At 45.4% G+C, this 23,885-nt stretch overlaps 1 protein-coding gene across 1 annotated transcript in view; it reads left to right on the top strand.

Moving 5' to 3' along the window:
* ITGB1BP1 (integrin subunit beta 1 binding protein 1) overlaps positions 1-15,193 on the top strand; it is a 262,215-nt gene extending 247,022 nt beyond the window's left edge. The window contains exon 7 of the mRNA XM_044087482.1: positions 15,011-15,193. Coding sequence (XP_043943417.1) covers positions 15,011-15,193 — 183 coding nt within the window. The remainder of the gene's footprint in view (positions 1-15,010) is intronic.
* The last annotated feature ends 8,692 nt before the right edge of the window (positions 15,194-23,885 follow it).

Genomic DNA, 23,885 nt, shown 5'->3' on the forward strand with positions numbered 1-23,885 from the left:
CATTACTTTGGCCGAAGGTTTGATTATATAATGCCGTCGGAACAGCCGACGACCGGAGTTTATAAAAAGCGCAAGGAAAAGGACAGGCATCTGAGGTCCAAAACAGACGACGAGGACCCCCGCTAGGCCAGTGGCCGGTTCTCAGTGAGGCGCTTTTGCAGCCCCTGACGCCCACTACCTCAGAGCCACAGGCCACTTCCGACTCCCACGTGGAGCCAACTAGGCCTCTGGATACTCAAGGTATTGGACTCTTGGAAACTATTCCCTCAGATGGGTCTGGAGCCGCTGAGCAGGCATCGGCTTCTGAGGGTGTTTTCAGACCTACACAATTATATGTCAAGCCAACCTCACCTTCAAAGACTAAAACCACTCTAAAGGCAAAGAAACAAGTACAGCATTCTCCTGGACAGATTTCCATGCCTATGAAATAGATGCTTAAAATGGCCGAAGACCTAATTACTTTGATCAGGGGTTCCCATCCCCCTCCTGATAAGAGGCCTAGGCAAGAGACAGAATATGACTCTTCTGATCATCAATTTCCTCTGATTCCTCTTCTGAACAGGGATACTCTTTTCCTCCCTATGAGGATTCTGATGCTGAAGAATCTATTCTTTCAGCCTCTCCTCCTGAGGATTATTCTTTTGGGGAAACCCTGCATACCATGAGGGAGCATTTTCACTGGGAGAGCCAGGATTATTCAGAATCGAAGAAAAGGCTCAGAGACTTTCTTTTACTACCTCAGCACAGACCTCTTGCTATTCCACCTGTTCTAGACATTGTAGATGATGGATTTTCAGAGTCCGGCCTGTCTCCTGACTCTTTACCTCCTGCACCTGCTAAGCCAGACAGATACTACAAGGTTCCAGACTTTCATAAATTTCTATATAAAAACCCTACTGCTGACCCAGAAACTATATCTCAGGGTCCCAAAGGGGTCAAGGCTTCCACTGCAAAAAACCCTGTCCCCTCTGATAGGGTTTCTAGGGCACTTGACAGATGGGGGGAAAAAGTTTACACTTCTACTACCTTGGCTGTAAGGGCTTTAAATTGTCAGTTTCATATGCTTAAATATCAGCAATACTTAATGTCACTGCTTAAACAGAAAATGTTGACAAATTTTGAATGTTCTGATACCAAGGAAATGCAGGATTTATTGCATGCAGCTGAACAAGTGGGAAAGCATACTTTGCATTGTGGTTTTGATTCACTTGGAGGCCTTTTGCAGGGCCGCTGTTACGGATTTTGTCATTAGAAGGCATGCTTGGTTAAAGGAACAGAATCTGCCTGATCATGTTAAAGCAAAATTATTGGATGCTCCATTACAGCATGATACTTTGGTGTTAAGGCAAAAGAGGTGTTGAAGAAAATGGAGGATAAAGCGAAATCCATGCAGACAGTTAAGGATTTCCTACAGGTACAGCCACTCAGATTTAGCAGGAACTGGCCTACAAAGAATTGGTCCTTTCCAGTGTCAGACAGGCCACAAAGAGGCAGATGCCCCAGAGGAAGATCTCGGCCCCAAGGCTCATACAGGCCTAAATAATAGGGTGCTTCTACCTCCAAAAGCGGAGAAGATAAATCACAACCATACAGGAAACAGTATCAATGACTTTCCTCTGCCAGAACCAAGCACTTATCTTTTGGCAGCCCCCTTAGGGGGGAAACTAGCACTTTTTTCACCAAATCGGCACATGATTACCCAGGACAAATGGGTCTTGAACATAGTGTCTCAGGGCTACAGGTTTCACTTTCACACCCTGCCAAGGGCAAAAGGTATGCCAGACCTGCCACACAATCAATGGGCAGAGGCACAAAAGCAAGTTTCATCCCTCGTGGACATGAGGGCTATTCAACAAGTACCACAACAAGAGCAGGGACAAGGATTTTACTCGAGACTTTTCTTGATGCCCAGAAAGGACAAAGCCTGGAGACCAATACTGGACCTGTCTATACTAAACACATTTCTGGATGTTCCAAAATTCAAAATGTTGACTCTGCAGCAGCTACTGCCCATGCTGGGCAAGAAGGCTTGGCTCGTAACTTTGGACCTAAGAGGCATACCTGCATGTCCCAATCAGACAATTTTGCAGAAGATACCTCAGATTCATAGCTGGCTCAATGCACTACCAATTCTCTGTACTGCCCTTTGGCTTATCTACTGTGCCCAGGGTCTTCACAAAATGCCTGGCACCAGTAATTGCATTTTGCAGACAAAGAGGAATTCAAATATACCCTTACTTGGACAACTGCCTTATTCAAGCAGAGAACAAAGACATTCTACTAAAGCATCTGGCATTTGTAAAAAGATTACTGATTTGCCTAGGGTACACAGTAAACGAAAATAAATCAAAACTAGTACCCTCTCAAGAGATAATATTCCTGGATGCAAGCTTAAATACAACTGCCCATATGGCTTATCTCACGCCAGATAAACAAAGGCAACTGACTTCTTTCTTCAAAATGTTGGCAACAAAGACCCAGTTATCTGCAAGGAAAATTCTGCAGGCTTTGGGCTTTATGGCATCCTGCATTCTGCTAATTCCATATGCCAGACTGCATATGAGGAAACTACAATGGTATCTAAAAAGTGTTTGGACTCAACATTGCCACAGCCTGGAAACAATAATTACCCTCACTCCCTGCCTGCAACAGGAGTTTCGATGGTGGGCACAGGCCTGTCACCACAACAAGGTACAGCCATTCACTTTACCCACAGCCAGGCAGACGTTAACAATGGATGCATCAGATTATGTCTGGGGGGCCCACATGGCAGGAAAATGTATTCAGGGCACATGGCCCGCAAGCCGGATGCATCTTTATATCAATCAAAAAAAGATGCTAGCTGTTCAGAATGCCCTGACAGCTTTCAGGGATCTACTTTATCCAGGACAACTGCTGATAAAAATGGACAATACTACAGTCATGTGGTACATAAACAAGCAGGGAGGCACACATTCCTACCCCCTCAGCAGACAAGCCATGACTTTGTGGGACACAGCATTGTCTTGTCAAGTTCACCTGCAAGCACAATTCCTGCCAGGAAAAATAAATACTCTGGCAGACAAACTAAGCAGAAACCTCATGGATCCCCACAAGTGGAAACTGGATCCACAAGTCTTCAGCATGATAACAAGGAAATGGGGATGCCCAGACCTAGATCTATTTGCCTCCCCTCACAACTGCCAAATGCAGAGATTCTGCACAAGGATTTCTCACAAGCAAGCATGGAAAGTGGATGCCGTATCCTTCAGCTGGAAAAACCTAACAGTATATGCCTTTCCTCCACTGCCTCTCCTCCCCAAGGTACTCCTAAAGGTCAGACAAGAGAAGCCAAAAATGATACTGATTGCCCCAGACTGGCCACGCCAGCACTGGAACCCAGTCCTAAAGAACTTGTCTCAAGGTCCAGCCTGGACATTGCCTCAACCCAACAAAACAATCAGATCCTGCACAGCCAACTCCAGGACCTTATGTCTGGCAGCATGGCAGATGATGTAGCCATTCAGGCAGGGAATGAGGGTAATTAATGTTTCAGTACTAGTACTAAGTAATTAATGTTTCAGTACTAGCAAAAAATTACGATCCCTCATAAAATCCTCCAAGGCCAGCTTCGAGAGAAAAATTGCACAGGACACCAAAGACGATCATAAGGCTTTTTTCAGTTATGTTAGGAACCTGGGATGCAACTCCCAGACTTGTTCTGAGTTGATTCTAAATGACAAAAAATACACTGAACCCACAGACATCGCCAATATCCTGGCAGACAAGTTCAGTGCAAACTTCTCCACCCCCTCCCCCCCAAAAGAGCAAGTATCTATCCCGGCAGAGGGCTGCCTCCCAAACATCTCTGATGCTCAGGTGAAGGCTGCCCTCTCCAAAGCAAAAACACTGCTTCCATGGGACCAGATGGCGTCCCAGGTTGCGTCCTACATGAACTCCAAGAGGAACTAATCCCTCAAATAAAACAGCTATACAATCTCAGCCTCACTACAGGATATGTGCCCACAGAGTGGCATACAGCAACAGTGGTCCCACTCCACAAAGGTGGAGCCTCTACGGACCCTGGAAACTATCGCCCCATAAGCCTGACTAGCTTAGTCTGCAAGGCTATGGAGAGGATCATCATGCAGCTCATAAACAAAGACATTGGGGACCTACAGACACTAGATCCTACACAGTTCGGCTTTGTCAAGGGCAGATCCTGCCTTTTGAACCTGGTTGACTTCTTCGAAACAGTCACCAAGGCTATAGATGAAGGGAAGGTAGTCCACACAGCCTATCTGGACCTTGCAAAGGCATTTGACACAATACCCCACTCGGGCATCATAGATAAGCTATCCAGCTTAAATATAAACCCCTATGTCACAAGATGGGTCGTAAACTGGCTCAAAGACAGAACCCACAGAGTGAGAGTTGCTGGAGCCATGTCAGACTCGAAACCGGTCACAAGTGGCATCCCACAGGGTTCTGTCCTGGGACCACTCTTGTTCGGTATATACTTTTCCGAGGTACAGGCAAACGTGGGAGGACTATGGCTCACCAAGTTCGAGCGACTGCAAACTGGGCGTCATAATCGACTCTCCAGCTGACACAAACATCCTTCAAAAAGGTCTCACAGAGACAGATAACTGGTGCCAGCGCCATGGTTTAAAGCTAAATGCCAAAAAATGTATAGTCATACCCTTTGGCAAAAACAATGTGCCCACAAATTACCACATAGGCGGAAACCCATTAAGTACAGAGAAAGTTGTTAGGGACCTGGGGATCCAAGTTGATAGCAATCTCTCCTTTGAAAACCACATTGCCAAAGTGGTTAGAAAGACCTTCTACATAGCCCACCTCATCACGAAGGGTTTCACATCTAGATCAAGAGAGGTAATCGTGCCCCTTTATTCATCCCTCATCAGGCCCATCATAGAATACAATGCCCCTTTTGGGATGTACCTTACCCGACACCTGCAGCAATTAGAAAGACCCCAAAAATATCTCACCAAAAGGATTAAGGGTCTCAAACAGATGCCATATGCTGCTCGGTTAAAAAAACTCCAGCTCTACTCAGTTGCATACCGCCTACTTCGATGCGATCTATGCCTGACATACAAAGCTATGTCAAATCCAGAATTAATGGACATGCTCCACCTCAGTAAATCTAAATCCCTTAGAGCCACACGCTCGAGGGACTTGAACCTCAGCACAGAAATAAATAGAACTTGCTGGAGGGACAGGTTCATAACCCAGAGGCTCCCTTCGCTCTGGAATAGAATTCCAGTTCATGTGAGGCAGAGCACCTCACTGAATCTCTTCAGGAAGAATCTCGATAGGTGGATGGGGGATCGTAGGTTTGTCCCAGGGATTACTCCCGTGTCACTATTAGACAGAGGCACAGTAAACTAAACCTTAAAAAGGGCACAGTATACTCAAATCAAGGGGTGGCGTAAGCCATACAGAATCGGGCTAGGCTTATAATTGCCCGAGGGCAGATAGCCTAGTATGAACCTATGAACTCCTCTTTCAAAAGCTGCTATGGATGTTATTTGGAGGCCAGGAGGCCCAGTACCAGAAAATCTTATGCAAAAAAATGTAAGAGATTCTGAACAAGGAATTGACACATTTGTACCAAATATTTCTCCGATTTTACAATACTTATCTGAGATGCTGGACAAAGGCCTATCCTTTTCATCAATTAAGATTCATGTCTCTGCCATTTCAGCCCATTACAATACGGAACCACCTATCTTTTCTCATCCTTTAATAAGGCAGTACCTCAGAGGGGCCAAAAACATAAGCCCTCCAAGGAGAGCACCAATACCTGCATGGGACCTCCAATTATGTCTTTGAAAAACTCACACTGCCTCCTTTTGAGCCAGCCTCAACAGCTGGTATAAAATTCTTATCCTGGAAAACAGCTCTGCTCCTAGCAATAACCTCTGCAAGAAGAGTCTCAGAGTTACAGGCACTCATGGCTGTGGAATCTTTTATCATTTTCCATCCAGACAGGGTTTCTCCGAGGACGAACCCTACATTTATTCCTAAGGTGGTGTCCAGTGTGGCCCTTAACCAAACAATTCACTTGCCTACCTTTTATCCAAACCCACAAAACAAGGGTGAGAGACTTCTGCATTCTTTGGACGTACACAGACAGCTACGCTTCTACTTGGACAGAACTAAAGCTTTCAGAAAGACTGAGCAACTTTTAGTGGCATATGCTGCAGGACCACAAGGAAAGGCTATTTCAAAACAGACTATTTCAAAATGGATAGGCCATTGCATTTGTTTCTGCTACTCACAGCATGGCAAATCAGTGCCTAAGGGCATTAGGCCACATTCTACCAGAGCAGCACCCACTTCAGCAGCCTTCCTCAGAGGAATACCAACCAAAGACATCTTGGAGGCTGCAACTTGGAGTTCAGTGCACACTTTTACAAAGCACTACCACTTAACTCTCTACTCTAAATCCAGAGCAGGCTTTGCCACTGCAGTTCTGCAGGGCCTCATAGCCTCTCCTAATCCTATTTAGCCCAGCCACCCATCCTCAGCTTTGGGATTCAACCCCAAGTAATGACTGCAACAGTGAAACACGATGAACATAGTACAGTTGTGTACCTACCATAAATGTAGATGTTAGAGTGTATTCACTGTTGCAGTCCAGGTTACCCTCGCACCATTCCCCTTTCATTTGCTGGGTCTGATCTGTACTTCTCTATTCTATACAACCTCTGTGGTGTATTTGCTTGTAGATGAAGGAAATGTTTACTTTAGTCCATGCATGTTTATTGGCATAATCTATCTAGCCTACCCTTTTGGGGGCACCTGACATCTGGGGCAAGAAAAACTGAAGAAAATGGCGTTGGCTGCATCTTTTATACCCCTGCCGCACTGACGTCAGGGAAGAGGCAACAGCAACCAACGCCGGACCAAGACTTTGGAATTCAGGCTGACTGTGGGTGGCCTGCCAGCAGGATAAACCAAGAGTAATGACTGCAACAGTGAATACACTCGAACATCTACATTTATGGTAGGTACACAACTGTACTTTGTGTCACAGGCCCCTCTGACATCTTTATGTTGTTTCCATAGCACAATGTAGAAGTAATCCATAGAGCTGTTTCCTCCCTTAATTTAATTTATTAACACAACTGTAATATTTGCCTGTGAAAGAGAGTAAGCATATGCCAGCTGCTTTGTTGTTTGTTACAGTTACATAAAGGCAATGCAACATTCCATTTTGGGCTGCAGTTAGTGTCTGAAATACATCTCTAAGCACTCAGAATTACAGAATATAAAAAAAAAAGAACTTACCATTCCCTGTAATATGTTTTTTTTTTCTTTTCCCAATACAGTACCCTTTTGGATGCCTGATTGACATCTACCTCCAGGCAGCTCTCTTCCTCATGCTGGGGATACCCAGTATGGGAGGGAATGATTGGGTTAATTCCGATCAGGGAGAATTAATGATAGGCAACTTTGCAAAAAAGCATACAAAAATAAGAACTGAAAAACTCAGTTGTCTTGGCATAAGCTTGGACTTCTGTGGCATTTATCTAGGTGAAGATTGTATATCTCATCTAGTTGTGATCTGTTTTGGTTATAATTTGTCTTAATCTTAAAAGTTGTATTTTTTTCTTTGTAACTGACTAATATATACGATAAGTTTGTAGTGTTGAAGAATGGAGTAGAAAAGCCTTGCCACATAGTTGTATCATCACTGATTAAAAGTAATTTATTCATTTCATTGGAAACAGTGTATGTTTCACACAGAGTGATTGAAAGGTGTAACTGCAACCGCTGTTTATTATATTGACCATTTCCTGATGCAGTAAACAATCTATTTCAACTTCAGCAAGAAAGCTGTCTGGCAGTTATAACTTCAGCCATAATTTTACTGGTGTAAATGATGCATATTTTATTTTATCACATGCTACTGTAGTAAGAGAAACATAAATGTTCATAAATTCATAGGTAGTTACTAGGCATTCAGTCAAGGTAACCATTGTTGAGCCTAGCCCAATTTCCCAATTGCCCCAAAAAACTGTGGTTAAATGGATTTGTTCAGGATCACAGGGTAAGCAAATGGAGGCTTAGGGAACCAGCCGTGTACCACATGATGCGACTTATTAACCACGTACAGCCTTAATCCTTTGCACTAAATGCCAGACTAAGCTAAGATACTGAGTAACTCAATACCAGTCAAAAATATTTTAGTACTGTAGCTGGCAGGATGAAATAGAAAGCTGAAAAATTAAACCTGATATGTTTACATTTTATCACTGCTTGAATGTCTTGAAAAGAAACAGTAAAATGTTTAATTCTCCTTTATTTAAGGCTGAAATTCTGTGACTTGTAGTGTTGTTTTAGCAGCACTTTATTATAGATGTTCTTCATGTTTCACTGTTGCAGTCATTACATTTGGGTTATCTGCTTGCAGGTAGCCCTCAGTCGGCCTGATTAACAAAGTCTTGATTCCTGCGTCGGTTGCTGTCCCTTCTTCCATGACGTCAGGTCGTCAGAGGGATAAAACATGCAGCCAATGCAATTACATCAGTCTTTCTTGCCGTTCAGTGCCCGAAGCAGAAGCAGTTCGCAAGTGCCAGTCAGCCAACTCCTGAAATTTTCGTTTTTGAGTTTCAGAACCAAAGTCTTTAACTAAAGCCAAGTACCCCATTGGGGAAACTTTTTCTTGCTCCTTACCGATGTCAGTAAAAGTTAATAATTGCATTACTTGTGGAAAGCAAATACCTCATAAAGATTTTCATTCGTACTGTATTCCTTGTCTAGGCCCTGACCACGACGTACCTTGCTGTCGGTTTTGTGCTTTATTTAATAAGCACACTATCCGCCGTCTGTATATTTTTGCTTCTAAATAATTCGGTTCTCTGTTTAATTATCCGGAAATGTCGTCTGTTAGCCATCCGACTACTGGGGTTCTGAAAAAACGCAAAGATAAAGACAGAGACAGGCCGCCGAGGTCCAAAACTGCCAACGATGCTTCTCCTAAGCCAGTTGCCAGTTCACCGGTACTCAGGGAGGCGCTTTCGCAGACCCTGATATCTGCTACTTCTGATTCGCAGTCCTCTACTGAGACCCACTCGGATTCCGGTATGCTGCGAGATGCTTCAACTATGGATCCCGTGGATGTCTCTACCTTGGATGGGTCCGGAGCCACTGTGTAGGCACCAGCTTCTGGGGGTATATTCAGGCCTACGGACTTGCATATTAAATCGACGCTTCCTTCTTAACTTAGGCCTAAATCACGATCCATGCCTAAAAAACCGATGCCCAGGCCACATGCTCAGGCCTCTATGCCTAAAAAACAAGTGATAGGAATGGCTGAAGATCTAATAACTCTAATCAGGGGTAGACAACCCCCCCCCCTTCTAAGAGGCCTAGGACTGAAGTTGAATATGAATCTTCTGATCAGGATTCTGTTTTTTTCTGATTCTCCTGATGATCTGGATTTGCCCTGATCTACTTATGAAGATTCTGATGCAGAGGACTCCATTCCCTGTGCTTCCCCTCCTGAGGATTTTTCTTTTGGGGAAACCTTGCGTACTCTAAGGGAGCATTTCCACTGGAAAAGCCAGGATTTTTCTCATTCAAAAAAGAGGCTTGGAGATTTCCTTCTCCTACCTCAGCATAGGCCTTTAGCTATTCCTCCTGTACTAGACATTGTTGATTATGCTTTTTCGGAATCTAGTTTGGCCCCTGATTCCCTGCCTCATGCTCCCAGAAAACCTGACAGATACTACAGGGTCCCTGAGTCCCACAAGTTCCTTTTTAAAAATCCTACTGCAGATCCAGAGACTATTTCACAGGGGCCCAAGGGCGTTAAGGCTTCTACTGCTAAAAATCCTACCCCTTCTTATAGATTCTAGGGCGCTGGATAGATTGGGTAAGAAGGTTTACACTTCTGCGATCTTGGCCATTAGGGCTTTAAACTGCCAGTTTCATATGGTAAAGTATCAGCAACATGTTATTGGACTGCCTAAACAGAAAATGATGATTCCTGACTGTGTGGAAAATAAAGAATTACAGGATTTAATGCATTCTGCTGAACAAGTTGGAAAACATACTTTGCAATGTGGTTTTGATTCAGTAGAGGCCTCTTGCAGGGCTGCTGTTACTTGGTCTGTGCTCAGAAGGCATGCTTGGCTTAAGGAGCAATCTTTGCCTGATCATGTTAAAGCTAAATTGTTGGATGCTCCTTTAAATCAGGACTGCCTGTTTGGCAACAAGGCTGAGGAAGTTCTTAAAAATGTGGAAGATAAAGCTAAATCTCTGCAAACTGTTAAAGATTTTTTTTTACAAGTTCAGCCTCCTAGATTTAGTAGGCACTAGCCCTCTAAGAATTGCTCCTTTCCAGCTCCTTCCAGGTCTTCTCAAGCCAAACCCAGACTCAGTAAAAAAAAACAAGTTTCAGTCCCAGGGGGACACACAGAACCAAGCAGTGAGGGGCCTCCACTTCCAAATCTGGGAATAATAAGACTTCCCCCTATGGTAAACTGTCTCAATGACTTTCTTTTAAAATTTTCAAGCACTTATCAAATGACTGCCCCTTTGGGGGGAAAGATTGCTCTTCATGCAAATAATTGGGAAAATAAAGAATTACAGGATTTAATGCATTCTGCTGAACAAGTTGGAAAACATACTTTGCAATGTGGTTTTGATTCATTAGAGGCCTCTGGCCGGACCTACCCCCAAATCAGTGGGCAGAGGCCCAAAAACAAGAACTTTCTCTCTCTAGCATGGGGGCTATTCAGCTGGTACCAGAAGAGGAAAAGGGACAAGGTTTCTACTCGAGACTTTTCCTGGTACCCAGAAAAGACAATTTGTGGCATCCTATCCTGGACTTGTCTACTCTAAACATCTTTTTGGAGATTCCAAAATTCAAGATGCTGAGTCTTCATTTACGTCCTGTGCTAGGCAAAGATGCCTGGTTGGCAACACTAGATTCAAAAGAAGCATACTTGCACATTCCAATTAGGGAATCTTGCAGAAGGTACCTACTCTTCAAAGCAGGGCTATACGCACTATCAGTTCTCTGCACTGCCCTTTGGCTTATCTAATGCACTCAGGGAATTTGCAAAGTGCCTAGCTGCAGTTATTGCATTTTGCAGGCAAAGAAATATTCAAATATACCCATACCTGGACGATTGTCTAATTCAGGCAGAAAGCCAGGACGTACTTTTGAATCGTCTGGCTTTTGTACAAAGGGTTCTAACTTGTTTGGGGTACACCTTAAACGAAAAGAAATCGCACCTGGTACCCTGTCAACAAATTATATTCCTGGGAGCAAGCTGGAATACAACTTTCCAGATGGCTTACCTCACGCCAGAGAAACAAATTCATTTGACAACCTACTTCAAACAAGTGGCCACAAAAGCCCTGCTATCTGCAAGACAAATACTGCAAGCCTTGGGTTTCATGGCCTCCTGCATTCTTCTAATTCCATATACAAGACTGCATATGAGGAAACTACAGTGGTATCTAAAAAGCCTATGGTGTCAACATTCTGAGGACCTAGAAACAATGATTCCTATCCTACCTTGCCTACGCCTAGAGTTCCCTTGGTGAGCAGAGGCCTGCCACCAAAACTAGGGACTACCTTTCACACCATCCCCTGCCGCCCAAACCCTAACAGACGCATCAGACTATGCATGGGGGGGGGGCTCACCTGGCAGGGACGTGCATTCAGGGCAAATGGAACCCAAGTCAAATGCACCTGCATATCAATCAAAAAGAAATGTTAGCTGTACAGAATGCTCTGACAGCCTTCAAGGACCGCATTCTTCCTGAACAACTAATGGTAAAGCCGGACAACACCACTGTTATGTGGTACAAAAACAAGCAGGGGGGTACACATTCTTACCCCCTCTGCAGACTAGCCATGGCATTGTGGAACACAACCTTGAGCTACCAAGTACACATGCAAGCTCAATTCCTGCCAGGAAAATTAAATACACTGGCAGATGGATTAAGCAGAAACCTCATGGACCCACACGAGTGGGGACTGGAACCAAGGACTTTCAAAATGCTGACAAGTAAATGGGGGAGGCCAGATATAGACCTGTTTGCCTCTTCCCCAGAACTACCAATTGGACAAATTTTGCACAAGGACTCCCCACAAACAAGCCTGAAAAGTGGATGCTCAGTTTTTCAGCTGGAAAAACCTACTCCCCACAAACAAGCCTGAAAAGTGGATGCTCAGTTTTTCAGCTGGAAAAACCTATCAGTCTATGCCTTCCCCCCTCTGCCTCTGCTCTTCAAAGTACTACTAAAAATCAAACGGGACAAACAAAGGCTGATTTTGATTGCTCCAGACTGGCTGCACCAGCACTGGTACCCCCTCCTGACAGTGTGTCACGGTTATCTCCGTGGCACTTGCGTCAGACTCCTTCCCTGCTGTCTCAGCAGGAGAACCAGATTCTGCACCCTCTGCTTCTAACACTGAACCTTGCATCCTGGCTAATTACTTAATTTCTCCTTTACCATCCCTCAGCAAACCTGTGATGGATATCATTTTAGTGGCCAGGAGGCCTAGTACTAGAAAATCTTATCCTGAAAAATGGAAAAGATTCTGAGCCTGGAACCAATCTCAAGAGATTAGCACAGCAGCACCCAAATTACCTCAGATTTTACAATACTTAACTGAGATGCTTCACAGGGGCTTGTCTTTTTCCTCCATTAAAATCCATGCCTCAGCCTTTTCAGCTCATTATAACACAGAACCTCCCCTCTTCGCTCATCCACTGTTCAAGCAGTTCCTCAGAGGGGCCAACAATTTGAGACCACCCAGGAGAGCTCCAACCCCAACCTGGGACCTTAATTTTGTCTTTGAGAAACTCACTCTACCTCCTTTCGAGCCAGCTGCTACTGCAGACTTAAAATTTCTTTTTTGGAAAACAGCTTTCCTTTTAGCAATCACTTCAGCTAGAAGGGTATCTGAATTACAGGCCCTTATGGCAGTGGAGCCTTTCATCATCTTTCATGCGGACAGGGTGTCCCTCAGAACCAATCCATCCCTCATGCCCAAGGTGATATCCACTGTGGCTCTTAATCAGTCCATTCATTTGCCAACCTTCTTTCCCAATCCACAGAAATAAAGGGGAACAGATACTGTATTCCTTAGATGTGCACAGACAACTTAGATTCTACTTGGACAGGACTAAACCTCAAAGAAAATCTGAACAACTGCTGGTGGCATTTGCTGCAGGGGCAGAGGGGAAGGCTATTTCAAAGCAAACCATTTCTAAATGGATAAGCCATTGCATTAATTTCTGCTATAAGCACCATGGAAAACCTTTCCCCCAGGGGATCAGACCTCACTCCACCAGGGCTGCATCTATCTCTACAGCCTTTCTCAACAGGCGTCCCCACCAGGGACATCCTAGAAGCTGCTACCTGGAGTTCTGTACATACTTTCAACAAGCATTATCATTTGCCAATTTTCTCTAAATCCAGAGCTGCCTTTGCCACTGCAGTCTTATAGCTGGCCCTAATGCTATCTAAATTCCTCCTCCCAACCATAGCTTTGGGAATCTACCCAAATGTAATGACTGCAACGGTGAAACACAAAGAACATAGTACAGTTGTGTACACTTACCATAGATGTTCGAGTGTATTCACTGTTGCAGTCCTGGTTACCCTCCCTCCAGCCCCCTAACTTCTTTTGGCTATACCTCTACTTTCCTTTACTATGCTTAAAAGCCTTTTTGGTGTATTTGCTGTTTTGTTGGAGGTATATCTTTGTACTTTTATATTTAACTACTTCCCATTAGGCGGGCACCTGACATCTGGGGCAAGAAAGACTGATGTAATGGCATCGGCCGCATGTTTTATACCCCTGATGATCTGACATCGTGGAAGAAGGGACAGCAACCAACGCAGGACCCAAGACTTTGTTAATCAGGCCGACTGAGGGCTAACTGCAAGCAGATAACCCAAATGTAATGACTGCTACAGTGACTACACTCTAACATCTACATTTATGGTAAGTGTAGACAACTGTACTTTTCTAGACCTATGGTATTATGTCAGGAGTACTAGAGGATAATTTGTATACTTTGGTGGAATTGTACTTAGTCTTGGCTGTGTGCCTAACCCCACCACTTGGGTGTACAGTTATGACAGTGTTAGCAAATAACTCTTGTTATATTGCAACACATACACAGTGATAGCATTTGGCCTTTAAATTTCCACTTTTAATATTGTTTATGTGAAAGATGTGGAGCAGATTACCTTTAAATGCATTACTTTTCATTGCTACAACCACTTTCATTGTTACCATATTTTGGTGGTAGTGGTACAGAGCACTTATTTCACTTTTTTTGCAGAGCATTGAGTTAAGACGTTAATATTCTGACAGTGTCCATCTTAGACTGGCATGTTTTAATGTTCTTGTCACCGAGTGAACAGACAAAAGAAATTTAGAGCAAAAATAAAAACAATGTACAGGGCTGTCTCTCTGATTGTAACCATGTTAGCATGTGTTTGAGATGTGAAAGCTAAGAAATTTGCCTTTGAGGTGAATCTTGGCATCCATGTTGAGAACACATAATAAAGGGTTATGATCAGTAAGAACTGATCGTAACTCTTTGTAGTGCATGGAGTCTTATATACTCCATTTGTACTATCCATTACAAAAGAAAAAAAAACACAACTTGTTTTACCATCTTTGAAAGCTAGTAAAGCACTTGGCAAGTGTTGTTGCACAAACAGCAAGTAAGAAAAAGTCAGGTACAGTTACTAACATCTGTAAACCTCAGTGGACATGAGGAAAGATATTCAGGGACTGAAGGAACATCCCTTCACTTGTACCAGACTGTACAGTCGCATCTCGCAGTAGAGCAGCATGTAACTGGTTTATCTTTTTTCTGAACTGTATACCAATAATGCCACTCCATAAAGTACAAGATATCACTAAGTTTCTTATAAGACCTTGTTGAGTACATTTATTATACTTTTTTTTTTTTTTTTATGTCTGATGCTGTTATTTTCATTTTTCATTCCACAGGATGTTCTACACAGGCATCCATTGTATTTAATTGTGCGGACAGTTTGCTATGATGATGGATTAGGAGCAGGAAAGACCTTGTTGGCCTTCAAGACAACTGATGCCAATCAGGACGAATATAACATTTGGGTGTATCAATGTAACAGTCTGGTGAGATACGTTTTTGCAAAAATTAATATTTAATTGCAAACAGCTTATTTTGTTTGGTTAATATTTACAAATTTCATCCTTTTTAATTTTATTTTTATCTTAAAATAATAATATTGACTTTGCAAATATAATATCCATAGCCTTGCTGTTTGGAACTGTGATTTGAATCAACAAAAAGCAAAAGCATGACAAGGATATTGAGAGATGTGTGTTTGAAAAAACATATGTAGTTGTAGAGGGTGACAGTTAAAATTAAGATCAGAAGTAGGAACTTCATTTGGCAGCAGCCTTTGGGATACGGATCTGATCTCTGATCCGAGCCGGCAACTTTTACCACAGCATAGATCCGAGCTCCTAGCTCCTCCCTTTACCCATAACCCCTGCCAACCCTGACTGACCTCAGATCTAGTTTGCCACGCTTCAAGCTACAAGCTGGATTTCGAGCTCCTGGTAGTTAAGTGAACTTTGTGAGAAAAACTTTGCTTTTTTTATTACTTTTTCTTGTGTGAGTGTGTATGAGTGCATCTGGACCTCCGGTCCTGGCTTCGGCTCCCCCCTGCACTCCCTCTCAGCTGGTCCGGGCTCCCATCACCCGGCCTTCGGGACAGCCTGCTTCAGCGTCTCTGGGTGTTCCTTTGGAACGTGATATTGCTGGTGAGTCTTCCTCGGACAGCCCCCCGAGGAGGTCCCTCACAAAGCCAAGTGTAAGAGGAGGCACGTGGACTCCCCCGAGTCCCTTATGGAAGATACGGACTTAGATGAAGGGGAAGGCTTCCCAAGGTCACCCCCCGAGGATGTCTCCTTTGGAGACATCATGGAAATGCTCAGGATTAGGGGAGGGTGGTCTGCCCCAAGGCTTCCTCCGATGAGTCCGTATTCCTAGAGGCGTTCGAAGCAGGGCCATCTACCTCTTGGGTGTCCCCTCCCCCCGACCCCCTGGTGGACCTTATTTCCACCAGGGCTTGGAAGGAGCCGGACACTGTAGAGCCAGTCCCCAAGCGCCCGGATAGAATCCTGAGTCCCCCTGCTGAAAGAACCCACTGGAGCAGAGGTCCCCCTGTGGATGCCATGTTGGTGGCGGCAGCCACCAAGAGAGAGTTGGCTCAGGAGAGCTCTGCGGTCCACCCGCCATGTAAGGAGTCTCGAGCGATGGACCACCTTGGGAAGCGGGTCTTTAGTTCAGCAACCTTCTCCATGAGAGCGCTGAACTATATGGCACACGTCATCCGGATGCAGCGAGATCTAATAAAAGAATACGCTGCATCCCCCCCTAGAGTCCATGTCGGAAGGGGACAAGCAGCTGTACTCCTCCCGAATGTCTACTCTACATTCAGTTTCCAACACCTCTATGCGGCTCTTGTCTCACTCCACTGAAGGAGCCACTAGAGCTGGCGGAGCCGGCCTGGTAATTGGGCGCCAAGCCTGGCTCCGACATTTTGACTTCTCTGAACCCTTTAAGGCATCATTCGCGAATGCCCCCTTTGATGGTTCTGCACTGTTTGGCAAAACCATTCGTGACACTTTAGTCCAGAGTGAGAAAGACGGGAAGACATTGTCTGCCGTCGGAGTCCACTTCTCTGCTCCCCAGAGGTCTTTTTCCAAGAACCAAAAGGGTCAGAAGAAGATGTGGTTCCGAAAATCGCATCAGTCCCAGTCTGCTCCGGACAACCAGTCTTCTCGTGGCAGAGGAGGACAGGAGGATGCCGCCCAAGAGGCAGAGGGGGTCCCAGAAATTTTGGGTCCAGAGAACCTTTCTCTGAGAGGCCCACGCAGAACCCCTGAGGGGTTGCCCGGCTGCTCCACTCTGGAGGCAGTCGGGGGGCATCTTTCGAAGAACCTAGCAATGTGGGAGTCCATAACAACAGATCGCTGGGTGCTTCGTATCATATCCAGAGGCTACCTAATTCCTTTTATTGTAACCCCCAAAATCAGAAGCCTCCCTGACGTACCACCCAATCAAAGGGAGGTGGCTGCTACAGAAATTCAGCAGCTTTTGCAAAAAATAGCCATCCAACCCATCTCCCCAGATCAGTTCGGATCGGGGTTTTACTCCAGGTTCTTTCTGGTGCCAAAAAAGACTGGGGACTTGAGATCCATTCTCGATCTCTCTCTCCTGAACCTGGCAGTACCCAAAGAAATGTTCCGAATGGTCACTCTACAATCTATTCTCCCCCTATTACAGGAGAACGACTGGATGTGCTCGATAGACCTCAAGGATGCGTACTACCACATTCTGGTGGACAGACCCTCCAGGAGGTTCCTCCGCTTCCGGCTGGGAGCCAGTCACTTTCAGTTCAGGGCCCTTCCCTTCAGTCTCACCTCAGCCCCCAGGGTGTTCACCAAAGTCTTGCCGGTTATAGCGGCCCACCTGAGGCTTCAGGGAATTCAGGTCTTTCCGTACCTCAACGACTGGCTCCTCATCGCCCCAACAAGGCATCTGCTCTGTTCAGGCAGGGATTATTTCCTCAACCTTGCTCCACGTCTAGGGTTGACTATCAACATGGCCAAATCCTCTCTGGTCCCTACACAAGTAATAGATTTCATAGGGGCGAGATTGGATTCCAGAATAATGCTTGCCTTCCTGACTCCCGATCGGCTCCAGAACCTGAGGTTGCATGTCCAGGCCATTCTCCGACTTCCTGCTCCACCGGCGGAATTGATTCTGAGGGCTCTAGGGTCCATGGTGGCAGCTATTCCTCTGCTGCCCCTAGCCCGTCTAAATATGAGGGTCCTGCAGTGGACCCTCCAGGTACAATGGTCCCTGTCTCGCAACCCCCTGTCCCATCCTATTCCCCTAAGCAGGGCTTGCAGAGGGTCGCTCATGCGGTGGCTCCAGTCCCAGAGTCTCCACACGGGACGACCATTCTCGACGCCTTCCCCCGTCGCCACAGTGACCACGGACGCCTCTCGCTTGGGGTGGGGGGGCACTATTCAGGCAGAACGGTCCAAGGCACGTGGAACGACACGGAGACCTCCTTGCATATCAGTGTCCTAGAGATGAGGGCGGTGCTTTTGACGTTGCAGGCACTTCACAGCCTTCTTCCGATTGGGACGATTGCAGTACAAACGGACAACATGTCTGTTGTCTGGTACATCAACAAACAGGGGGGAACCAGGTCTTATCCTCTTTGTCGCGAGGCCATGAGAGTGTGGGAATGGGCGATATCCACCAATCGCTTTCTCATTGCAACGCACATTCCGGGACGGTCCAACATCCTTTCAGACAGGCTCAGTCGTTCGATTCTGACCCCGTACGAATGGTTTCTCAATCCTCTAGTAGCGAATCAAATATTTGCCCAGTGGGGGTAACCCTGTTGCGATCTTTTTGCCACTCCTTCAAATACCAAATGCAACAGTTACTTCGCTCTAATCCCCCCTCAGGGGGAGTCCCCGAGAGACTCCCTAATACATGCTTGGCCTCCCAGTCTCCTTTACGCTTACCCTCCATTGCCCATGATGCTAAAACTCTTACAGAAAGCCAGTCGGCTGGGGAGCAAAATGATCCTCATTGCCCCATTCTGGCCTCGCCAAACGTGGTTCCCGTACCTGTGGTCTCACCTGATTCATCCACCCTGGATTCTGGATCCCCTTCCGGATCTCATTACTAACCCTCTGGGTCTTCCGACCCCCAACCTGGTCAACCTCAAGCTGACTGCTTGGTTGCTCCAATTCCACTCCTGATAAGGACTCCCGGAATCTCCTCACCAGTCAAAGCCATCCTAGTAGCAGCACATAAACCTTCCACCAGAAAAGTCTATCGAAGTAAGTGGAAACGTTTCTCCATCTGGGCGGAGAACCATCACTTAGATCCTTTCACGGCACCTCTTACGTCGGTTTTGGATTTTCTAACTACCCTTTTTCATCAAGGGATTAGCTGCTCTACAGTCAAGGTACAACTAGCAGCGATTTCGCATTATCATGTAGGGCATGAATCGGGCCCTCTAATTACTTCCAAGCTTTGTAAAGCTTTCCTCAAGGGTACCTTCCTTCTTAGACCCCCAGTCAGGGAGGTAGTACCCCCATGGGATTTATCTTTGGTTCTCCAGGCCTTGACAAGTCCCCCTTTCGAGCCGGCGGCTACGCTTGATCTTAAATACCTCTCTTGGAAGACTGCCTTCTTGGTGGTCATTACTTCAGCTAAAAGGGTCTCTGAGCTTCAGGCTCTATGTGTTAAACCACCGTACTTAGCCTTCTATCAAGATAGAGTTTACCTCAGGATCAATCCGTCCTTTCTGCCTAAGGTATCTTCGGAAGCTAATATTAATCAATTTATTAATCTTCCCGTGTTCTTTCCCAATTACCAGAACAAAGGAGAGTACAAACTGCATTCCTTGGATGTGCACAGACAATTACGATTTTATATTCATCGAACTGCTGGTCATAGGCAATCTGACCAGTTGTTTGTCTCCTTTGCCAAAGCAAGTTTAGGCAAGTCAATTTCTAAAGTTACTCTATCATGGTGGATAGCTAGTTGTATCCTCTTAGCGTATCGGAGTTCGGGAAGGCCTGCACCTCAGGAAGTCCGAGCTCATTCTACTAGGGCCGTCGCTACTTCGGCGGCTTTTAAGTCTAGGGTTCCCTTAGATGATATTTGTTCCGCAGCCACTTGGGCCTCCTCTCATACCTTTATCAGCCATTACAAACTGGATGTTGTCTCCAGAGGTAGGGCATCCTTTGGCTCTGCAGTGCTCCGGAATATTCTTCCATAAAGACCACCCAGGATTCAGGTAGCTGGGGACTCTGTCCCAAAGGTTGCTGACAAATGAAGTTCCTACTTCAGATTAAGAAGTTATGTACTCACCATAACGTTCCATCTGAGTAGGTATCTTCATTTGTCTGCAACCATCCCCCCCCCCTTCCCCCTGACCTATAGGATCTGTCTTCCGGGGCACAGTAACAATGGTTATATCGGGCAAACTTGATCTGAGGTCAGTCAGGGTTGGCAGGGGATTATGGGTAAAGGGAGGAGCTGGGAGCTCGGATCTATGCTGTGGTAAAAGTTGCTGGCTCGGATCCGAGATCGGATCCGTATCCCAAAGGTTGCAGACAAATGAAAATACCTACTCAGATGGAACGTTATGGTGAGTACATAACTTCTTATTCTTGTTTATTAAGTGTGCTAAGGGTAACATCTTGCATTTTGAGAGGAGTGCACTATTTAAAATGCGAAACTGTATCAGGCCAACAACATGAAATTGACTAAATGGATGTTTCTGGAAATGTAAACAATGTCTTTCGGCTTTTCCCGGTTAGGTGTCACCACAGCAGATCACCAGTCTGCAGATTGATTGGCGTTGGTGTTTTTTATAGTGTCTAGTTGCCAGCCTAGCGCCCAACCTTCACAGAAGGCACACCCACACACGTACCTACCTGTATGTCTTTAAAGATTCACCTGACCGCAGGGAAGACATGCAGACTCCGCACAGAAGGCTCTCCAGCTGAGAATCGAATTGGAGAACCTCATTTTGTGAGGTGACGATGCTTTCTGCTGCACCACTGCGGCCTTCTGGAAATGTACAAAAGAAAAATCATTGGCTGCTCTCGGAAACAGTGGTATCAGGATAGCAAATACTGAGGTCATGTAATACTTGCACTGCTAAGGTAATGATTACATGCGCAACGTGCTTTGAACAAGGATGCAAGTTTAAGAAGTAAAGTTTTTTTTATTTATTTTTTATTTGCATCTGACGACAGATCGCCATAGTCCTTTTCCAGACTCATCCCAGAAGTGTTGTCTGGTTAATAAAATCTGGAATGCCTCCCCACCTTTCATTTGTAATGCTGTTAAACCTTATGCATGCAGTGGGATTTTTTACATCTTTTTAGTCTTTCAGAGCATATGATAAAGGCTCAGTGTGATAGGGAATTATAACTCAGTAAAATAACTCTACTGTCTTCGCAGAATATCCCTGATTTTAACTTGCACTCATATTTTTGCTCAGTTTCTTGGCAGTAAGGGCAAGGGGCTGCTCCATTGCAAGCAGGCATTCAGTTTTAATATACTCATGATATCAGTAAGTGATTAGCATAATTACCCATTATGAGTAAAGTAGATGTTAACCATCCCCCTTCATGTGTTGGTCATAACATAAATGTCTTCACTTGTGCAGTCTTGCTAAGGGGTGACTTTTCTTAAAATAAGCAAACAAAAAAAAAAATCACATAATTTCAACATTTCAGAGAAGCACAAGTTCATTTTTCTTCAAGGTAAATTACAAATTTTGTACTTTGCATAACTCTCAGGTGCTTTTTGAGAGCAATTCTGAGCTCATGCACTGAAACAGCCATTTGGATTCTCATTAATGAAGTACACCAGAGAAGCACAAATGATGCATTAAACATTTAAGGTCTGACATTCTAGTTACTATACGCAGTAGATGTTGTTACCTCGCAGCAAGAGTTTGATTCTTAGCTGAGGTGCCTTCTGAGCAGAGTATGCATGTCCTTCCTGTGTTCACATGGGTTTCCGCTGGGCACTCTGGATGTCCTTCAAGGATGCATCTGCAGTCCTTACAAATGGGTAGTCCTGTCGTCAGGCAGCCCTTCGGTCGGCCGGATTCCAAAGTCTGGGTCTGGCTTCGGCTGGTGTCGCACTTCACCCGACGTCATAGCTGCAGTTTTTCGGGTATAAAGGCATCAGCCGACGCCATCTTCCTCAGTCTTTCTTGCCGCGTGGCGCCCGAAGCAGAAGCTGTTCGCAAGTGCCGGTCGGTCAGAACCAGAGATTTCATACCGAATACTACAAGACTTCTAAAAGCTAAGTACCCGTTGGGGACTCTTTCTTGCCTCAGCCGATGTCAGAAAAAGTGAATAACTGTTTAACTTGTGGGAAACAAATACCTCATAAAGATTTCCACTCTTACTGCTTACCTTGTTTAGGCCCAGACCACGACGTAGCAGCTTGTCTAGCCTGTGCTTCTTTTAACCGACGGACGCTTAGACGTCGGTCAGAATTTGCAGAACAGTTTTTCGGCTCAGAATTTGCTTATATCATGCCGTCGGACCCTCCGACTTCACAAATTACCAAAACGCGAAAAGGACCGACATCGCGGTCCGTGGTTTCGGCCGAAACCGCGGTTAAGCCAACCACGAGTGTCTCGGTTTCGGCTGAAACCGAGCAAGCGGTTCTTCCCCCGGCCGAAAACATGCCTTCTACCAAGGCCTCTTCTAGCCTGGTGGAATCGGCTTCTGAAATCCAACCTTCTGTTGCAGTTTCTCAGGAATTATCAGACACTATTCCCTTGGATATTTCAACCCCCGCACGTGGAGCTGCTAGGCCTCCTGCAGCCATGTCTATTAAGGCCTTTGCCAGGGCTAAAGCAGCTAAAGCTTCAAAAACGGTGCCTGTTAAACCCCCCTCTCACAGGCCCAGCACAAGTTCCCATATGCTTTCTTTGGCTGAGGATCTCATTTCTTTAATTCGTGGCTCCCAGCCTCATCCAGACAGGGCCTCTCATCCACCTCCAGAGAAGAGGCCTAGAGCAGAGCCCCCTGAACCAGTATCCACAGATGACTCCTCTAATGACTCAGAACATACAGACCCTCCTGAGGCTCCTTATTCCCCTTACGAAGACTCTGATGCTGAAGAGTCCATTCCTTCAGCCTCTCCACCTGAGGAATTTTCCTTTGGGGAAACCTTGCATGCTATGTGGGAACAATTTCAGTGGCAGGGGCAAGATTTCTCAGACTCCAGAAAAAGGCTTAGAACCTTTCTACATTTGCCACAGCATAGGCCTTCAGCTATACCTCCAGTTCTTTCTGTTGTAGATGATGCATTTAATGATGCTTGCACTGCTCCTGATTCATTACCTCCGGCCCCTGCTAAGCCCGATAAGTTCTACAGGGTCCCGGACACTCATCACCATTTATACAAGGCTCCTTTTGCAGATCCAGAGACTATCTCCCAGGGTCCTAAAGCTGTAGCAACTACATCTGCTAAAAACCCCCTCCCCCCTGAAAGGGAATCCAGATCCTTAGAGAGATGGGGTAAAAAAGTTTACACTTCTGCTACTTTGTCAGCTAGAGCTTTGAACTGCCAATTCCATATGATTCAATATCAAGAGTTTATGCTTGACCAGTTAACTAAAAAGCTGTCCTCTGAAGAATCTCTAGATAAATATGTTCAGGAAATGGTACATAACATACAGCAGGTTAGTAACCATTCTTTAAAATGTGGCTATGATGCACTGGAGGCTTCCTTTAGATCAGCCATGACTGGCACAGTTATCCGGAGACATGCATGGTTGAAAGAGCAGGCATTACCAGACCATGTCAAATCTAAGCTTTTGGATGCACCCATGGACAAGGTCAATTTATTTGGTTCCCCTGCACAGCAGGTACTAAAGAAGATGGAAGAGAAGGCGAAATCTGTACAAACAGTGAAAGATTTCTTACAGGTTGAACCTCCAAGGTTTAGCAGGAACTGGCCCTCCAAATATTGGTCCTTTCCAGACTCCTCTAAGACACAGAGAGGCAGGAATAGGCGTCAAGAGGCAGAAACCAATCCAGGGGTGCCTACAGGGACGCCAGTGGCAAGGTAACAACCAGCGAGGCACGGACGCAGCCACCACCACTACAACAACACAATCACAGTGACTTGGATGTGGCACCGCCTACCAGGGAACAACTGGAAGCACCCTTAGGCGGAAAGCTAACCTTATTTTCAAAGAACTGGCATTGCATCACAAGGGAAAAATGGATTTTGCAAACTATAGACCAAGGTTAC

This window comes from Protopterus annectens, chromosome 1.part1, assembly GCF_019279795.1.
Source record: "Protopterus annectens isolate FY-2018-M chromosome 1.part1, PAN1.0, whole genome shotgun sequence".
NCBI lineage: Eukaryota > Metazoa > Chordata > Ceratodontiformes > Protopteridae > Protopterus > Protopterus annectens.